This window comes from Pan paniscus, chromosome 11 (assembly GCF_029289425.2).
Source record: "Pan paniscus chromosome 11, NHGRI_mPanPan1-v2.0_pri, whole genome shotgun sequence".
NCBI classification, from domain to species: domain Eukaryota; kingdom Metazoa; phylum Chordata; class Mammalia; order Primates; family Hominidae; genus Pan; species Pan paniscus.
The window spans coordinates 11239473-11259048 of NC_073260.2; the positions used below are offsets into that span (position 1 = coordinate 11239473).

At 52.7% G+C, this 19576-nt stretch overlaps 1 protein-coding gene across 6 annotated transcripts in view; it reads right to left on the reverse strand.

Annotated features, from left to right (window-relative positions):
* Positions 1–4326: 4326 nt before the first annotated feature.
* SLC25A25 (solute carrier family 25 member 25) overlaps positions 4327–19576 on the reverse strand; it is a 40875-nt gene continuing 25625 nt past the window's right edge. For 2 of the 6 annotated variants that reach the window (XM_008975834.3, XM_003822314.6), the window contains exons 2-11: positions 12318–12444; positions 12144–12231; positions 11425–11460; positions 11059–11170; positions 9708–9866; positions 7682–7834; positions 7305–7412; positions 7042–7209; positions 6384–6534; positions 4327–6303 (exon numbers count right to left, since the gene is read on the reverse strand). In XM_008975834.3, the coding sequence (XP_008974082.1) occupies positions 6119–6303; positions 6384–6534; positions 7042–7209; positions 7305–7412; positions 7682–7834; positions 9708–9866; positions 11059–11170; positions 11425–11460; positions 12144–12231; positions 12318–12444 (1287 nt within the window). In that variant the 3' untranslated portion in view covers positions 4327–6118. Of the gene's footprint in view, positions 6304–6383; positions 6535–7041; positions 7210–7304; positions 7413–7681; positions 7835–9707; positions 9867–11058; positions 11171–11424; positions 11461–12143; positions 12232–12317; positions 12445–14814; positions 15704–19576 lie in introns of those variants that run through there. The other 4 variants (XM_003822312.4, XM_003822313.6, XM_008975835.6 and 1 more) reach the window with 3 other exon arrangements.

Genomic DNA, 19576 nt, shown 5'->3' on the forward strand with positions numbered 1-19576 from the left:
ATTAGGACATGGACATCTTGTGGCGGGGGCATAATTCTGTCGACGACACCAAGAAACACTTGGATGTTAAGGATTCACCGAACACTGTTCAGGCTCCAGGTGCTGGGAGCAGCAGTGAACAAAGCCAACAGACACCGCCACCCTCAAGGAGTTCACGTTCATGGGCGAGGGAACAGATGAGAAACCCGGCAATGAAAGTAAGTAGCATAATTGACTTGAAAAGTGCCGGGGAGAAAGAGAAGACGGATGGAGAATGACACCTGGCCCCTTCTCTATTTCTTTATTAGTTTCACTCTTGTTGCCCAGGCTGGAGTGCAATGGCGCAATCTCAGCTCACTGCGACCTCTGCCTCCCAGCTTCAAGTGATTCTGCTGCCTCAGCCTCCCGAGTAGCTTGGATTACAGGCATGCACGCCCAGCTCATTTTTTTTTTTTTTTTTTTTTTTTTTTTTTAGTAGAGACGGGGTTTCACCATGTTGGCCAGGCTGGTCTCAAACTCGTGACCTCAGGTGATCCACCTGCATCGGCCTCCCAAAGTGCTAGGATTACAGGTATGAGCCACTGTGCCCAGCCCCCCTTCTCTATTTCTAAGGTGACCCAGATTCCTTTACTGCTTTCTGGCAAATCCACCTCTGGCCAGGCAGTAGGCCGGCGACGCAGGGCTTGAAGGCCATAATGGGGACGTTTGTCTAATGGTGAGAAAGGAAACACTGGAAGGTTTTTGCTTCCCTTTTTAAAAAATTCGGGTATGGCCGGGCACGGTGGCTCACACCTGTAATCCCAGCACTTTGGGAGGCCAAGGTAGGCTGATCACCTGCGGTGAAGAGTTCAAGACCAGCCTGGCCAACATGGTGAAACCCCATCTGTACTAAAAATACAAAAATTAGCTGGGCGTGGTGGCAGACACCTGTAATCCCAGCTACTCAGGAGGCTGAGGCAGGAGAATTGCTTGAACCTGGGAGGCAGAGGTTGCAGTGAGCCGAGATCATATCATTGCACTCCAGCCTGGGCAACAAGAGTGAACCTCCATCACAAAAAACAAACAACAAAAAAAATCAGGTATAATTACATACAGTGAAATATATGGTGACTCAAGTACACAGTTCAGTGTTTTTTTTGTTTTTGTTTTTGTTTTTTTTTAAGATGGACTCTTGCTCTGTCGCCCAGGCTGGAGTTCAGTGGCGCGATCTTGGCTCACTGCAACCTCTGTCTTCCAGGTTCAAGCAATTCTGCCTCAGCCTCCCAAGTAGCTGGGACTACAAGTGCACGCCACCATGCCTGACTAATTTTTGTATTTTTAATAGAGATGGGGTTTTTTTTCTTTTTTTTTTTTTTTTGAGACAGGGTCTCACTCTGTCACCCAGGCTGGAGTGCAGTGTCACAATCTTGGCTCACTGCAACCTCTGCCTCTCGGGTTCAAGCAATTCTTCTGCCTCAGCCTCCTGAGTAGCTGGTAGCTGGGACTATAGGCACGTGCCACCACACTCAGTTAATTTTTTGTATTTTTAGTAGAGATGGGGTTTCACCGTGTTAGCCAGGATGATCTCAATCTCTTGACCTCGTGATCTGCCCGTTTTGGTCTCCCAAAGTGATGGGATTACAGGCGTGAGCCACCGCGCCAGGCTGAGATGGGGTTTCACCATGTTGGCCAGGCTGGTCTGGAACTCCTGACCTCAGGTGATCCGCCTGCCTTGGACTCCCAAAGTGCTGGGATTACAGACGTGAGCCACTGTGCCCGGCCAGTTCTATGAGTTTTGATGAATGTGTCCTGCTTCTTCCCAGGCTCCACCATCTCTTCCCCTAACCACCATTCTGATTTCTCTCACCAAAGACTGGAAAAATATCCCAATACCTGGATGTATGCCTCACGTGTCCCGCTGGCCCCAGCACCCAGGTATAGTTAGTTACTGCTGTGCCTGGCTTCACTCTCACTTTTTTTTTTTTTTCTTTTTTTGAGACATAGTCTCGCTCTGTAGCCCAGGCTGGAGTGCAGTGTGGCACAATCTCAGCTCACTGCAACCTTCACCTCCCAGGTTCAAGCGATTCTCCTGCCTCAGCCTCTCGAGTAGCTGCGACTACAGGTGCCCACCACCACACCTGGCTAATTTTTGTATTTTTAGTAGAGATGGGGTTTCACCTTGTTGGCCAGGCTGGTCTCGAACTCCTGACCTCAAGTGATCCACCTGCCTCAGCCTCCCAAGGTGCTGGGATTGCAGGCCGGCCTTACCTGGTATGGTTTTTAGGTTCACGTTGATGCCTGGAATTTCAGTAATTCCCTCCCATTCGTTGCTGAGTAGCACTGCAACACATGCAGGCAGCTATTTGGGGATCTTTTCACCTGTTGATGGGTGTCTGGACTGTTTCCAGTTTTTGGCTGTTACAAATGAAGCCTCTGTGAGCCACATACAAGTTCTTCTGTGGATGTTTTCATTTAGGGAAAGGGGTAAATAGGAGTGGAAGTGCTGGGTCACAGGGCAAATGTCCATTTGACTTTATTAGAAACAATTCTCCAAAATGATTGGCATTTTACCTTGTACTAGCAGAGTCTAGGAGTGTGGCTGCTCCCAGATTCTCATCAAACTACAGTGCTGACATCTTTAGTTCTAGGCCTTCTAGTGTGGATGCACTGGTATCTTGTTAAATGCTTTTAACTGTTTTGGTAGAGATGGGGCCTTGCTGTATTGCGTAGTCTGGTCTTGTACACCTGGCCTCAAGTGATCTCCAGCCTCACCCTCCCGAAGTGCTGGGATTACAGGTGTGAGCCACTGCTCTGGGCCTCATTCAGTGTTTTGCTTCTCCCTGACAACTAATGGAGTTAAGCTCGTTTTCATGTTTATTGGCCATTAAGTCATCTTGCTTTTGGAAGTGCCAATTGTTAACTGGCTTGTCCTCTTCTTTTTGCCTTACACAATTAATACATGCTGGAGATTACATGTACTGCAAAGATTTTCTCCTAGCCGGTGACTTGTCTTTTTCGTTTTTGTTTCTGTTTTTTTTTTTTCTTTTTTTTCTTTTCTTTTTTTTTGAGATGGAGTCTCACTCTATCGCCCAGGCTGGAGTGCAGTGGCATGATTTCAGCTCACTGAAACCACTGCCTCCCGGGTTCACGTGATTGTCCTGTCTCAGCCTCCCGAGTAGCTGGGATTACAGGCATGCGCCACCAAGCACAGCTAATTTTTGTATTTTTAGTAGAGATGGGGTTTTGCCATGTTGGCCAGGCTGGTCTTAAACTCCTGACCTCAGGTGATCCGCCCACCTCGGTCTCCCAAAGTGCTGGGATTACAGGCGTGAGCCACCGCGCCCGCCCAGCTTATCTATTCATTGGAGGATCTGAGTGACATGAGAAACTTAGGTTTTCTTTTTTTGAGACAGAGTCTTACTCTGTCGCCCAGGCTGGAGTGCAGTGGCATGATCTCGGCTCACCACAACCTCTGCCTCCTGGGTTCAAGCCATTCTCCTGCCTCAGCCTCCGGAGTAGCTGGGATTATAGGCACCTGTCACCACACCTGGCTATCCACTTAGGTTTTCAAAGGGCCCCTTGGTCTTGGGGTGGAGAGTGAAGGGAAGCAGGGGGAAGAAGTTTAGGTCTTGCAATCATCCAGGTGAGACATGATATTGTCTTTGATCAGTGGCAGGGGTGGAGGTCGGGAGAAGCGGCCAGAGAGCAGATCTATTTTGCAGGTGGGGCTGACGGTATTTGCTGGTGGACTGCCCTGGAACCAGAGGGAAGTACAGAGTCAGGTTGACTACAAGGTGTTTGGCTTAAGTTCGTAGAAGAAAGGAGTTGCCATTTGCTGGCATGAGGAAAATGAAGAAGCAGATTTTGGGAGGAAAATGAAGAGTTTGGCTTCTGACATGCTGAACTCGAGGTGCTGTTTAAGTGGATGTGGATTTCACAGTTGTACTGATGAAGCTGGAATTCGTTCAAGTATCAAAGGAGTGTCATCTAAATATAGATATTGAAGGTAATCCTCAGTCAGATGAGGTTACTGAGAGGGTGTGAGGAGGCAGGAGCGGGGTGAGGCTGGGAGGGGCAGCTGGGGGGAGGGGAGAGAAGCCCAGCGATGTCCTCGGTGTCTGTGAAGATGGCACTTCCGGCGGAGGGAGAGATCCCCCCACACCCTGCCTGAGACAGGCTGAGGAACGACCCTACACAGCAACTCAGGGCACCCCAAATCGAACACACAACCATTAAAGAGGGAGTGCCTCTAAGAAGCCGAAAGGGGGCGCCACCCAGGCTCCAGAGGGGAAAACAAGGGCTCATTTTCTAACATGTCAGCACCCCCAGACCACCCAGGCCCCCGTCAGAAAAATACTGGCTCCATGATCAGCTTTGAAACAACTTTATTAGAAGGCTGCTTTAAATGACAACTTCTAACGTCCAATTCTTTCTTAATTTGCTTTTTGACGACTCCAGTTATAACTATATGTTCATATATAACAATTTTTGCATTGATCTTTGCATCCTATTGAAGATTTCCTCATCAGGTCATTCTGGTGGAATGGAAGTGCAACCGTGAGGTCGCCAGTTGGCCGGCATTGTTAAGCAAGGGCAGCAGAAGGCTGGGAGGGAGGGAGCCAGCCCCCCACCCTCTCCTCCAGCCCCCGCCCACCACAAATTCACAGTGAGAGGCACCTCACTGCCTTGACATTCAGAAAAGAGTGAAATAAAGAAACCCTCGCAGCGGAGGAAATAACTGGATTCCACCTTCAAGGTTATTGAAGTTCCTCCCTCTCTCTCCACGCCCCCAGTCAAACCCTGAAATCCTAAGGCTGGGGGCAAGCCCTTCCCTAACCTGCCAAAGGAAAGGAGCCAGGGCTGCTGCCTTCTGGCCGCTTTTCTGCCTCCAGTCCCAAAAGGAATTTCTCTGCAGCGGCCCAAGGCCCCCCTTCTCCTCCTCCTCCCATCCCACTGGGCGGGCTTGGGAAGGTACAATCAACCATGAACATAAATATGAATAAAAAATGAACTTGAAAATGACAAGCTATTAATTAAACAAATCTATAAAAATAGTTAGGACATAACTCTGTTCAAATAAATACAAAATAAATAGGTTCCAAGCAGTGACACAAGTGGAATGTGAGGCTGGTCCCGCTGCGCCCCCGCTGGGGTTGGACAGGAACCCCCAGGGCGTCAGAACAGACTCTGAGCAGTCAGCCAAGCTCCTGCTCCCTCGTCTTCCTCTGGAAGCACAGAAGTCGCTCATTTGTCCGGCTTGTCCTTTTGGACAAAACCCTTTTCCCAACAGTGCATAATTAAGGCCTCCAACACCTTTTCCTTCCTTCCCCAGAACACACAAACGCTCTGCCCTTCGCCCTCAAACATGGTGCTCCACCGCCCTCATGCCACAGTGGGGACAGTGAGTTTGGTTCTGAGGTGGGGCCCATCCTGACAGGGTCCAGGCCAGCTCAGAGCACCATAAGCCCCAGCACTTGCCTTCTGTGCAGCCAGGCCAGGCAGCCCGAGCCCCCTGCACTCCCAAGCATGCCCAAGAGCCCCAGCCATCAGCAGGGCTCAGATGCCAGTGACCACAAGGCCAGATCCTTTCCTCTTCCTTCACAGCCAAGTTGGCGTCGATGCTGTAGGTTGGGAAGTCAGGCCTGGGAGGCCACGTGACCTCACCTTTCATCATGGATTATGGGATTGGACGAGGGGGTGGGATGTGGGCTGTAGCCCTCCTCCCACCTTACCTCAGCAGACAGGCAGGCAGCAAGAGGGCACAGGGAGATGCACGGCAGACCAGAGGGCAGGGGCCGTGGCCAACAGCTGGCTGCAAGGATGAAATGGAAGAACTAAGCCGGCCTCCAGGCTCCAAGCTCGCTATTGGCAGGCACTGCAGAAAATGTCCTGTCCCTACACATGTGAGCCCGGAGCCTGCTGACCCTGGACCCTAAGGAATGCCTGTGGTCTTCCCTGGAACCAACAGGAGGGTCTGCTGGGGTCAGCAGGACAAGCCCTGGGCCTGCCAGCTCTCCCCACCCTCCCTGCGGGTGCGTCTAGGTTTTCACAGCTTGGCTCGAGACAGCTTAGTGTTGGCACATTCACAGAATGAGATGGCTGCACACCCCGGGCTGTGGCCCAGGATCAGCGAGTCCACCGCCGGGCGGCCCTCCCCCCGTCACCGCGACTGCACGCCCAGGGTGATCTTCAGGTTCTCGTAGACCACGTAGCTGATGCTCACAGCTGGGATGACCTTCATGAAGTTGGGGGCCAGCCCCCTGTACAGCCCGAAGGCCCCCTCGGTCCGCAGGATATGTTTGAAGAGGCTGCTCATGGTCACCTCCGGAGCGCCCTCAATAGAGGCTGCAGGATGGAGGCCACCAGTCAGATGCTTCTGTCCACATCCCCCGACCTCCCAGGGGACTGTCCAGGGCCAGCCTTACCTTGCGCCTGCATCCGGGTCCTGACTAGGGCCAGGGGGTAGCTGGCCAGCTGGCCACAGGTACTGGACATGGTGCCACAGGCCAGGAGCACAAACACGCCGGGGTCCGCGCTGTTCACTGCATAGCGCTGCAGCCAGGCATTCTTGAGCGTCTAGAAGGGGAAGGGAGCATGGGATAAGCCCTAGGAAGGGCTAGTGAGGCAGCAAGAGACGGGGCTGTTACTGGGTCCTCAGGCCACTGGAACCCGACTGCCGCGCCTGGGGCCTGGCTGGGCTCCTAGCCTGGCTGCCCTGTTTCTGCTGTCACTGGGAATTCCGGGACAAGGTAGAGGGAACACCTCCTTCCCCACACAGAAGGGCTGACTTCTGGGGTCTGTCTAGAGTGTGCTGGGGCCTGTGAGCTCCTGGGGGCCACCCTGCTCTGGGGATCTGCCTGCTGAGCCCCTGGGAATGCAGAGCCTGGGTGCAGGGCTCACAGGAGCTGCTGGGGTCTGCCAGGGGCAGGCAGGGTGAAGGAAAGCTGCAATAAACAGAAGAGCAGGAAGGAGACGCAGTCTTTGATGCAGTTTCCTGCACTAACCATGCGTCCGTCAAGGAGGGAGACAGCAGGTGGAGGTGTGCTGGGAGGGGTTTCTAAATCTGTCAAGCTTGGGCCTCACCTCGTAGACTGCAAGGTCGATGCCGGCATAGGGGATGATGCCCAGCATGTTGGGGACATAGCCTTTGTAGAAGGCGGCCACCCCCTCTCTGGCCAGGATCCTCCTGGCACAGTCCAGCATTCCTGAGTACTGGCCTGTCTTCCGCAGCGCCATCCGGGTCTTCAGGACCTGCACAACAGGAGCAGCGGGACGCGTGAGCACAGCCTGTGCCTCTCCTCAGTCCTGTGCCCACTGCCCGTCCCAGGACCCAGGCGGCCCCTCACCTCCATTGGGTAGATGCTGCTCTGGGCGATGGCCCCTGCCAAGGACCCTGCCACAAGCCTCTCGTGAATCCTCAGAGTCTCCTGGTCACTACCAACAAGGCGCTTGATCTAGAACCAGGAACAAACAAACCACCCGATATACCCAGAGGTTGGGGCACCTGCTGCTGCCCCTCCCTTCCAGGAGTCCCTGGCACATTTTATGCTACCCAGAAATGTAAGGAACTGGTGGTGAGCCAGGGCCTCCTGCCTCGCCCTGCTGTCCCTGGGGTACCACGGCTGGCTCCAAGTGTCAGGGAGCTCAGCCCAGGGAAAGCCAGCAAGTCCAGGCAGTGAGTAGCCACTGGCCGGTGACCCTCCCTGAGGAGCTGGGTCCTCACCTGCTCATAGGCCATGAATTTGATGGCTGATTCGGGGGCAATTTTGAGGACGTTGATGCCATTGCCCCGCCAGAGTGACCTGGCCCCTCCTTCTCGAATCATCTGAGTGAAGCCACCAACGATGCCCATGTTGTTGCTGCGGGAGGCATGGACCTGGGAGGGAGGACCGAGCAGTCAGACAGACCCGGGGGGCCACAGGCTGCCTCACCCGGCCAAGAGCCTCTGCTGGCCAACCGGCTGCGGCCAAAGGGAAGGCTCTTTCTTCCGTGCATTTTGAAGACAAGCTTGGAATCATGAGCCCAAAGTAACCCAACACGGCTAAGTGAGGCTCAGCTCCATCGTACTGGGTATCTGCTGGTTGCCAGCCTTGTCCTGAACATCTCCATAAAGATGACTTAAAAAAAAATCAAGGCTGGGCGCGGTGGCTCATGCCTGTAATCCCAGCACTTTGGGAGGCTGAGGCAGGTGGATCACTTGAGGTCAGGAGTTCGAGACCAGCCCAGCCAACATGGTGAAACCCCGTCTCTACTAAAAATACAAAAGTTAGCCGGGCGTGGTGGCAGGCACCAGTAATCCCAGCTACTTGGGAGGCTAAGGCAGGAGAATCGCTTGAATCCGGGAGGTGGAGGTTGCAGTGAGCCGAGATCGCGCCCCTGTACTCCAGCCTGGGCGACAGAGCGAGACTCTATTTTAGAAAAAAAAAAAAAAAAAAAAAAAGGCCGGGAGTGTTGGCTCACATCTGTAATCCCAGCACTTTAGGAGGTTGAGGTGGGCAGGTCACATGAGGTGAGGAGTTCGAGACCAGCCTGGCCAACATGGTGAAACCTCGTCTCTACTAAAAATACAAAAATTAGCCTGGGATGGTAGCGCATGCCTGTAATAATCCCACCTACTAGGGAGGCTGAGGCTGTAGAATTGCTTGAACCCAGTGAGGGAGGTTGCAGTGAGCTGAGATCATACCACTGTACTCTAGCCTGGGTGACAGAGCGAGACTGTCTCAAAAAATATATAATAATAATAATAATAATAATAATTTTTAAAAATCAAAGTTTTTCATTATTAAAAAAACTTAAGACATATTAAAAAATAGAATGAATGCCCACTCAGCTTAGACAATGATCAAACCACAGCCAACCTCTCTCTCCTGCTGCCCCACCCATGCTGGTTTAAAGGCACACCCCAGGCATTTGATTTCACCCAAGGCCTGCTTTCAATCTCTACAACATTCCTGATAATTCTGCTAAAAAAACAAAAGGATGAGGCAGTTGTTCAAGCCCCTATTTTCACAGAGGAGGGGAAGTCCTGGGAGGGAAAGGGGTTTGCTCAAGGCCACAAGAGGGAGGGAGGCAGCTGTGGTGGTGCCCTGGGCAGAGTCCAAGCCCGAGGCATTCTGCCCTGAACCACCTGCTTCCTTTGTCTCTGTGCGACACAGGGAGGCCCAGCAAGGCAGACTGGGGAGAGAAAGGAGGCAGCTCTTCCAAGCCGGGCTCCTGGCACAAGAAGTACTAGGTACGGGCAAGGGGACAAGTGGTGGCCAGTCACCATTCAGACATCAAAGTCCACCAGTGTTGTCGTGTGGGTCAGTTTCACAATTCTGCCTTGACATCAGCCCAGCTTATCTCTGCTGTGTGGACATGGATTTGCGTACCTGGCCAAGGTAATGGCGTGGCTTCCCATTGGCATCTGGGTCAGGTGAGGCTCTGCTGGCCCCAGTGTGGGGTAACGTACACAAAACGTACTTACAGAAATTGGTTCCTGCCTCACCCCAGTCTCGCTAGCTTCACCTGTCCACATTATGCCCCTGTAATGTGATGCCTCAGATAAAATTAGATCCGCTCTGCACAAAATGTCACCTACAGTGACATTTTGGTACCCCCTGTCTGAGCAATAATTCCAGTCTAATTTATTGGGTTAGAAAAGTTTGGGCCCAAAGCAGGTACCAGCCAGAGAAAGGGAAAACTATCCAAGCAGCATCCCCCAGGTGGAAACTGGCCCCCCAGGGGTCTGGGGCCTTTTCCCTACATACCTGCATGAGCACCTTGAGCCTGTCCAGGGGGGCCGTGCAGGTTCTGGATACGGCCCCTGCCCCACCTCCTGCCACCAGGTGTCTCCACCACATCCCCGTCTGCCTCTCCTCCACTGTGAACTCATCCGGGACCGTCAGATTCTCACCCACATCAAAGATCTGTGAGGAAAGATGGCACAAGCCTGACTCAGGACCCTTGGGGCAAGGCTGCTGGCACCTGTCGCCGTCTACCCTCTAGCACGGCTCCAGGCCAGGGACCACAGGACAGGGAGAAGGCCAAGGACTCTGGGTGGGAAGCGGGCTGGAGTCTTTCCCTTCACTCTGAAGGTAGCAGAGCTCTCATCCCTGCTGGGGTCCTGGAGAGGCACAGGTATAGAACCTCAGCTGAACACAGCCGGGAGGTGCCGGTTAGAAAACCATTCACCGGCCCTTTCCAATGCTGCCAGGGAGCTCCTGCAAGAACAGCTCACAGGCCTGTGTGAGATTGCCAGGCTGGCTGCACTGAAGGGATCAGGCCGGGGTGAGAGCCGTCTGAGATCTCACGTGTAACCAGATCACGCTGGCAGAACATTATGCAACGCCTCAGCAAACACGAGGGCTCGCTGCCTGCGTAACCTTTCTCCGGGTGGCATCCGGGCTGATCAGAGCCACCTCTGCTCTGATCCCAGGGCTAAAGGCCAGAGCTCTGGGCCAGCTACTCCCACCCCTGGAGCTGTCCATTTAATTTCACCTAACAAGCCCTGGCCTGGCACTGCGAGAGGCAGATGAGGAGCACCTCTGGCCTCCCCTCCTGGAGCGGATGGTCCAGAGGGACAGGACTGCACACCAGGACTCAGAGAGGGACACGCCAAGCGTGAAGGGCTCGGGGCAGAGACCAGCACAGACTCACATTTCTGAACATGAAACCACAGTGGACGGGGGCGAAAGGGCAGCAAATGTGTGACCGTGGGGACACCTCACAGCTCTGCCTAGGTGTTCTCTGTAGAGTAGCTTCTGCCCCAGCCCCGTCCCACCGGGGGGAAGGCTCATACCAGCTTTGGGAGAACAGACAGCATCATGGGAAGGGGTATTTGAAGTGGCCCATGAGGAGCAGGGAGCATGTGGGGATGGAGGGTGTTCCTGGAAGAGGAAGCCTGTGTGTGTGAACGATGGGGCTGTTCAGGTTGGCTGGAGTGCCAGAACATGGGGAACATGCGGACAGCTCTACTGGGCTGGCAGAAGAGGGGACAGTCTCCTGTGGAAGAGGAGGTGGCTGGAAAGCCCCAGCTGCACTCTGGGATGGGGACGACTGGGTGACTCTGGGCTAAGGGTCCCTGGGAGCAGATGAGGGCCCTGGGCACATGGGGCTCACCGTGGAATGCTTCCAGTAGAGGATGATCTCGGGGATGTTTTCCACGGGGTGGAGGAGGTGGTAGTCTCTCCACTCGTTCCAGTCGATGGTCATCGTGCCGTTTTTATCCATGCTGCAAGACAGAGGCGAGGCTGCCCACGTGCCCACATGCCCATCCGCCAGCTGCATCCCCCCACCTCCCAGTGAGCCAAGGGCAGGCATTCGGATGCCCAGAAACCACACGAGGTGCCTCTGCCCCCAGGAGAAAGAGCAGGGGGCTCCACACCCCACTTAGCACAACAATGGCAATATAATGGCCCACAAGAATCCCGCTCTGATCAGGCATGGAAGTCAAGGGAGGCAGTCATGAGCGACATGGATACTTACTAGGTGACAGGGCCCCAGAAATGGCCCGTTCGTATTCTGACAGACAGACAAAGGATGCGGAGGAGAGAGCAGAAACAACACGCATAAGTGCTCGGAGCCATGTTAGTGAAGCAAGCACACACCCAGAGACAGGGGCACAGCACGGCACGAGACGAGCCCGCCACAGCAGCTGAGCCCAGGGCTGCTGTCCCCGAGGACCAGCCAGTGTTCAGACCGCAGGGTTTCCGGAAGGTCCAGCCAGGACAGACAGCAACTCCCAGGGCTGTTCCATGAGATTTCCTGGCAGCCGCCCCGCACCAGGGAGCTATCTTTTGGGGCAGCGCCTCTGACTAAAGCGTTAAGTGCAAGTTACCAGCATGGGGAAGAAATTCACCTGGGATCGAGGCTGCAGTGTGAGCCCCCCGCCCCGCCCCGCCCCCACCACACGCACAGGTGCTCCTTGCTGGTCTTTTACCTATTTGAACCACCCCCAAATTAGTTTTCCCTTCATGGGCCACTGGCCGATGGGCAAAATTCCAGGTGATCTGTGATTCTTCCAATGAAAGCAGGCCTGCAACCCTGGGGAGGGGCTGGCCTCCCACAGGGGTTACTTATTCATCCTTTCAAACCACGAGAAGGCCAAGTTCAGGGTCAGCCCAGGGAATGGCATCGCAGGGTTAGTCTCAGAGCCTTCCCTTCATCACACTTAAACCAAACACAGAGGCTGGCTGAGCACTCACCTCTTGAGAATTTTTTCTGCCTGCTGTTCAGATATCTTGACTCCCAAGTCCCGCAGGGACTGCATGATCTCCTGCGCATCAATGCGTCCTGCAAGAACAGAGGCCGTGAGCAGGAGCCAGGCGCACGGGGAGGCCCGAGGCTGGACCGGCCACAGCTCTGAAGGCAACACTTACCATCATTCTTTTTGTCCAAACTCTTAAACACCAGCCTCAGCTTCTTCTCATGATCTTGGAGATAATGGACAAATTCTTCAAAGTCTAGCTGCCCATCAAGGTCCTTATCTCCAGCTTGTACAATTTTCTAGAAAAGAAAGGTAACATTTTGTCTTTTGGCTCCTGGACCAGCCTTTCCTTGTCCCTTGTGGGGCCCCATCCCCAGGCAATGACTTCACTAATTGCGAGCAGAGCTGGCCCCAAGGACCCAAGATGCTTCTGCTCCACTCTCAGAGCCACCATGGCAATCGACTCACATGCCAGAGCCACCACCTAGAACCCCAGGTGCTGGCCAGAACCCAGGCAAGGGCCAATCTTGTCTCCCTCCCAAGCAGAGAGGAAACAAGGAGCCTGGGAAGAGCCCTCCGGACAGAGGCCGACAGGGACAGCTGGGCACTTTCTCAGTCTGAAGACCTGCGTGCCGTACAGCCAGGGTGAGCAGGGTGGCTTCGCTGCAGCGCCGTCCCTGGGTCCCTGGACCCAGGCTTCAGCCACACATGCTCCCTGCTGAGACTTGGGGATGGCCATGGAGTCCAGTTTCTGACAGGAACTCTGCAGCTCGCTCTTTCTCTCCTAAAACTGGCATTGGTCCGAGAATAATTTGGTGGGCAGGTGAAAATCGGGGGCAGAGCCAGACTCTGCCACAGCACCCGAGGCCGGGGAAGTGTAAGGAGCCAAGGGCATGTGTATGATGGTACTGCCAGTCCCTGCTCTCAGGGAAGCCAGGTGATAGAGCTGCCCTGGCTCTCTCGCTCACTCACTGAAAAGCACTTTAGTGTCCCAAGAAGGCTTTGAGAGACTGTTCCTTGGCAATGAGGTTCCAAAAGTAACCCCCCCACCGTCCCCGCCTCCCAGGAGGTGGGCTTTGTTCAGCAGCTGTTAATGGTTGGCAACTGGGACAGCTCCACGAGAGCACACATTTCCCCAGCACCTAGAACGGGCCGCAGGGCGTGCTAAATGCTTTACTTCTAGCAACCCACTTACCCCTCGCAAACAGCTCTAGGAGGTAGGAAATGTCATTTCCCCCATTTTACAGAGAAGGAAACAGGAGTTCCGAGAGCCTAAACATTTACACAAGGTCAGACAGCTAGGGAAGTGGTGGGCGGGATGCAAGTTGGGCCGTGGTCCTCCCAAGCCGCCTCCCTGCACATCCTGCCGCCACCCTCAAGGCTAACCTCCAGAACATGGGGGATGAAAGTGAGTCACCCCAACTCAGCAACGCCCTGAATCCGGAACCCAAAACTGGAACCGAGAATCTCCCAAGGAAGATGGTATAGTCTTCCTGTGTCCTCCGGATTTCTCACTGGGAGAAATCAACTGACAGCCAGCTGGGGTTTGGAAATGGATGGCCCACTGGCTAGCTCGCGTCCTCAAAAGATCACCACTGCGCCTCTCTCTTAGACACACTACTGACAGCGCCTTGTGATTCCTCAGCTGTCAAAGGTGTCAGGGGCAGGGAGGCCTGAACAGATACCCCATGACCTGGCGCGATCAAAAGGCTAATGTGAGGGGCGTGGCTGGAATGTAGGACAGATGCTGGTACATATTTTATCTGCTGAGGTTACATTTAACTTCCTGTGGACATCTATGCTCTCAGACAAGAGTGACATAAATCACCTATAGGGTGACTGCTCCAAATCTCTAACAGGAATGGAAATAGAGTGGACAAGCCATTTAGGCAGGAGGCGAACATCAGGCATGGAGCCCTCTGGGACCCAGCCGCCTGCTGCCAGGGTGAGCCACATGCCTCCCTGGGGTGGGTGCTGTCGCAGACACCCAGAGCAGAGGGTGTGCTCACCGCAGCTGGCTTCAACGCATTCTCAAAGTGCTTGCTTCTGCCTCACAGGGCCTGGGCCTCCTTCTGTCTCCTTCCTTGGATCTGCAAATCCCCCTCGGTGCACAGTGGGCACTGGGGGTAGCAGGGAAACTGATTAACCGAGAAGCTGAGGTGGCAAGGGGCCTCCAGACTCTGCAGCTCGGCTTCCTCACTTTCAGGGCAGACACAGGCCCTGTTCCACAGCCAAGTCTGAGAGTCGAGAAGGCGGGAGGCTCCCTCACCCCCACACCAGGGACGGGCAGCTCCACCACGCAGCACCCTCAACTCCTGGGCCTCCCTGCCTTCTCCTCCCATGCACTACTGGCCTGCCCCCCAGGTCCCTTTCTGGCTCTGTACTTCTCAGGAACACCCCCCTCATTCCAGCAAAAGGAATTTCCTTTCTGAAAGTCCATTTCTCACAACAGCCTTCGCTGGAATTCCAGCCTTCCTGGGAAGTCACATGAAAACCGGTCACTCCTGTGACGTACACGTGCCGGCCATAGCCGCATGGCAATGGGAAAAAACTGCTACATTTCAGACATTCTTTCCTCTCAGTGGGGGATGGTTCATGCATGCTCAGCCATTCACTCAACAAATACCGGTTGAACGCGCCTCTCCCTTCCGCGCGGTCACCCCACAGACCTGCTTCCACTGGCGGTAGGTGGAGAATTCCTGGGAGGGGATGAAGACACTGAGCTTGAAAATGGACTTCAGCTCGGCAGGGAGCCCCTTCGACTCAAAGTACTGGAACTCGGTCTGGGCTTCCCCGATGACCGGCACGTACAGGCACAGACAGAGCATGTTGGCGGCCTGCTGGGTGCTCCGCTGCCCTCACCACCGGGAGCAAGTTCCCTAAATGCTGCCGGTCCCGGGAAACTTGCATAAGACAAGCCTGGCCTCAGCTGTCATTGGCTGCTTAAGCCCTGCCCTTTTACTTAATTGAAAAAAGAAAAAAGCCCTCCCACGGCAAGTCCTGCCAACAGCCAATGAACACAGAGCCCGGGGGAGAAGGTGGCATCAGGTTGCTCAAGTGAGAGGCACAAAGATCAGGGCTGACGTCACCGCTCCCTCCCTGCACTTAACTCTTGGAGAAGAGGCCGGGTGGCGCGTTCTGCCTGCCTGGGTACCAGGTACAAAGCCCAAACAAACCTTCACCCTCTAGCTGCCAACCCCTCCAGATGAACAAACAGCCTATGGCTGCTTTCACACAAGGTCCCCAAACGTGTCACACAACAGTTTTTCTCCTTTTAGTAAATCATTCCCAACCGAAAAATCAGTAGTTGGAGAGAGACAGAGCTGATTGCCACTGCAAACGGGCCCAGTTCAGCTGTGAGGATAGGAGGCTGAGAGCCAGGTGCCTAGCCACCCTGGAAAGTGGACCTCCCCCATGGGCCCATGTATCCCACAGGGGAGCTGCCCTGGCCACACATGGCCCCAGGCACAGTTCTAGCTGGCTCCTGCTCCAGGGAACCTGCAGCCCTCCACAGCCCACATTGCATTGAAACCTCTTCCAGGCCATTCTGCAATGTGAGCACCAGCCTTCACCTAGGGGCCCCAGAGTGCCCAGGAGCTGACATGATGGGGTTGGTAAGAGGACACCATGCCGAAGGACTCCCCAGAAGCATCAATCTGGGGTCAGTCGAGGCCTCACATGAGACCCACAGTCTTCAACGCCCACGTCCGCTCAGAACACGTAGGAGCCCAGTCTTAGTCACAGCTAGAACTTTGCTGTTCAATACAGAAGGTTTTTAAATGTAAAGTCATAGCCAGGCGTGGTGGCGCACACCTGTAATCCCAGCTACTGGGGAGGCTGAGGCACGAGAATTGCCTGAACCCAGGAGGCGGAGGTTGTACTGAGCCGGGATTGTGCCACTGCACTCCAGCCTGGGTGACAGAGTGAAACTGTGTCTCATGCAAAAAAGTAAATTCATTAAAATGACATGAAATTACAAACTCAGTTCCCCAGGATAGCCACGCATAGTCACTAGGCATTTCTGCCACAGCGGAAACTTCACTGGGCAACACAGCTCGAGAACGACCCTTTCAGGGCAGGACGACCCTCTCTGCAGGCCGGCCTGAATTCTCCATTCATTCCTTCCCCACAGATTCGTGCTGCGGAGGAAGAGACCACGTCACCAAGATGAGAACAGGCTCAGTCTCACCCTTGTTCCTTCTACAGCGCGCCACTTCCTAATATAGACTATATCTTCCCACTACCGGGATGGATAAAAATGGATAGTTATTACTTGGGGATCACAGAAGTAAAAGGACTTTTTAATGCACTAAAACGCTTGTTGTTAACTCGTAAAGAGGGTGTTACAAGATGTTGATACTTACACACAACATTATGAAACAGAGATTATGACAAGTGATATGACATTTGGGCCTTCTAACAGAGATCTGATAACGAGTCTGTGAGAACAGGTCTTGGGCTACCCTAGTGACGGATCCTATGAGGTCGCACTGGATTATCCAGGCAGATTCCTGCTCAGCCTCCGCTAAATCCATGACACTCAGCTATTTCTTAAGCTGCCCAATCCAGAATGTTCTGCCTTGGGCTATTTTAACACGCCTCTTATCTCTACCACCAGGGTCCTTGAAGGTAGAAGGCTCTTACTTCAAACCCTTGGACCTCCTTGTCTGGAAATAACCTCCTGCCTTGATCAAATAAGGTGCTTCATGAACAGCTTCCAAATGAGTGAATTAGCTCAGGGGGCTCTAAGACCCCAAGAAACAAACTTATAACCATGCTTGATGAAGGCCTATTTTTCTGAGCATCTGCAAATAGAGTTGTCAGGGCATTATACTCAAATGGACAAGATAATGTATCATTATTATTATTATTTTTGAGACAGACTGTCACTCTTGTCACCCAGGCTGGAGTGCAGTGGCACGATCTCGGCTTACTGCAACCTCTGCCTCCCAGGTTCAAGCGACTCTTGTGCCTCAGCCTCCCGAGTAGTTGAGATTATAGGTGCCCACCACCACGCCTGGCTGATTTTTGTATTTTTAGTAGAGACTAGGTTTTACCATGTTGGCCAGGCTGGTCTCCAACTCCTGGCCTCAAGTGATCTGCCTGCCTCGGCCTCCCAAAGTGCTAGGATTACAGGTATGAGCCACTGCGCCTAGCCTCTATTATTTTATTTTAAAGGAGGTTCACATTTATAAATAAAAGCTGAACCCTAAAATGCTGGTCTTTAGGAATGCTCACTCTACTTTATAAAATGAGATGTTGCCCTATTTAAAAAAATGCTGGTCTTCCTTTGTTAAATTATTGTTTGCTTCTGAAACTAAATTATACAGATCTGTTGAATATCTCATTTTAGTGATGACTGCAGTCATTCTAATATAAAAAAGCAAATATTTTGACTGAATAAGTTCAATTGGAGATTTCACTTTCTATTAAAGTATATTTTAAAAATAATTATGGCACATATTACTGTACCATTGAGTTTTATAATGTATTTAACAAAAGAAATCTGAGATTTGAAAATGATACTAAATAAAAGTGAAACCTGTATTCTTCTTTTTTTTTCTTTGTCTTTCCTAAGATGGAGTCTTGCTCTGTCACCCAGGCTGGAGTGCAGTGGCGTGATCTTGGCTCACTACAACCTCCACCTCCTGGGTTCAAGCGATTCTCCTGCCTCAGCCTCCCGAGTAGCTGGGACTACAGGTGCCCACGAGCACACCCAGCTAATTTTTAAAAGGGTTCTAACTTATTTGCTGCTGTGACTGAGTCTCATGGAATGTCTTCATTGGATAAACTTCAATTGGCGTTTGGTTTTTTAAATCATCCATCCTACTGAGTTTCACAGGTAACTCAGGACTCCATGTTCAAATAAAAATGGAGAGTTCTACCCAAATAAGCCCATCTCTAGGTGCTAGTGTCCAGGACAACTGCTCTATTCCTGGAACTGCAGACTGTGGGGGCCCAGAGGGGCTCTGGGATCATCCCTTAATCTCCGAGTTGAGCAAACAGGCCTGGGAGAGGTGACCTGATTTGCCCAATTCCCAAAGCCTGTCAAGGGCAGGGCAGGGCCTTGCACCCAGGGTTCTTGTTACAACATCCACTTCAAACAGCACCCAAAACAGATTTTAGTATTCAATTCCCAAAGGATGCCGGTAAGCCAGACAGTAGGTGATACCTCATACTGGAAGGCGGCAGGTGTGTGGGAAAGGTGTAACTTGAGCAAGTTGAGCCCTAGCTAAATACAACCAAAAACGGTGTTTGTGTCACAGCTTCTGAATGCCTCTGTGAGAACTAGATTATGGAGGAACTAAAGCAGGCCTCGGGTTTCAGCCCTGATGCTTCACACCGGCCTTCTTGACACTCCAAGATCTGGGCACAACGCGCATTGTGTGCGATGCCTCGCTGCTCTTTATTATTCTGACTTTGTGGCACAGACCCTCATCTGTTTCAGCTCCTCCGATGTCCATTCCTATGACCAGTATTCGGAAACAGTGACAGCAACACTAGGTCCCTTAGGATTCAGTGGCATCAGATTGCAATTAATCTATAAAGTAGCAGTTCCTCTCCTGAGCATCTTCTCACAGCAAATCTGCCAATGCCACCAAAAGCTTTCCTTGTTCTACCACTATGTTACATGCCAGAAGAAAGCAGGTGCTTCAGGTAAAGGCCGGAATACCATGAATAAGAACAGGGCAGGTACAGTGCCTCTGGGAGTGTAGCATTAGGTCAGAAAGTTCCTCTCCCCTCCTCTGCAATGACTCAGACTGAGCCAGAAATATTAATATGAGGAAGCTTTGCCAGCATCCAGCCGCTCAAGCCCCACCCACCCTTAAGGCTCTCAAACCTCATTGGCGGCTGTGGCCACAGTGTCATTTGATGATCAGGTTGCCATGACAGCCTAGTGTAGCCAGTTTCCAATGAAACCTGCCTACACTTGGCAGTTACACACACAATGAGCAAAATTCTCTGTGCTTCCGAGAAGACAGCCCCTCAGGATTTGAAAGCTTGAATGCCGCTGAGGGCACCTCCCACTCCAGAGTAATGGCTTTCTTCTCCAACTGAAGATTAACTGTAAGACAAAGATAAAGGGAAAAACTGGAACAGTTCCTAGAATAAAAGCTTGCAGGAACCTGACTCACTAGCAGACATATTTAAACAGGGGAAGTGAGAGCAAAACAAAGTAGTGCTTCTGGGACACTGAGAAGCCTGAGAACCAAAGTGAACTTTTCTTTTTTTCTTTTAAACAGACTCTTGCTCTGTCACCCAGGCTGGAGTACAGCGGCACAATCTTGGCTCACTGCAACCTCCGCCTCCTGGATTCAAGCGATTCTCCTGTCTCAGCCTCCTGAGTAGCTGGGAGTACAGGCACGCACCACCACGCCCAGCTAATTTTTGTATTTTTAGTAGAGACGGGGTTTCACCATATTGGCCAGG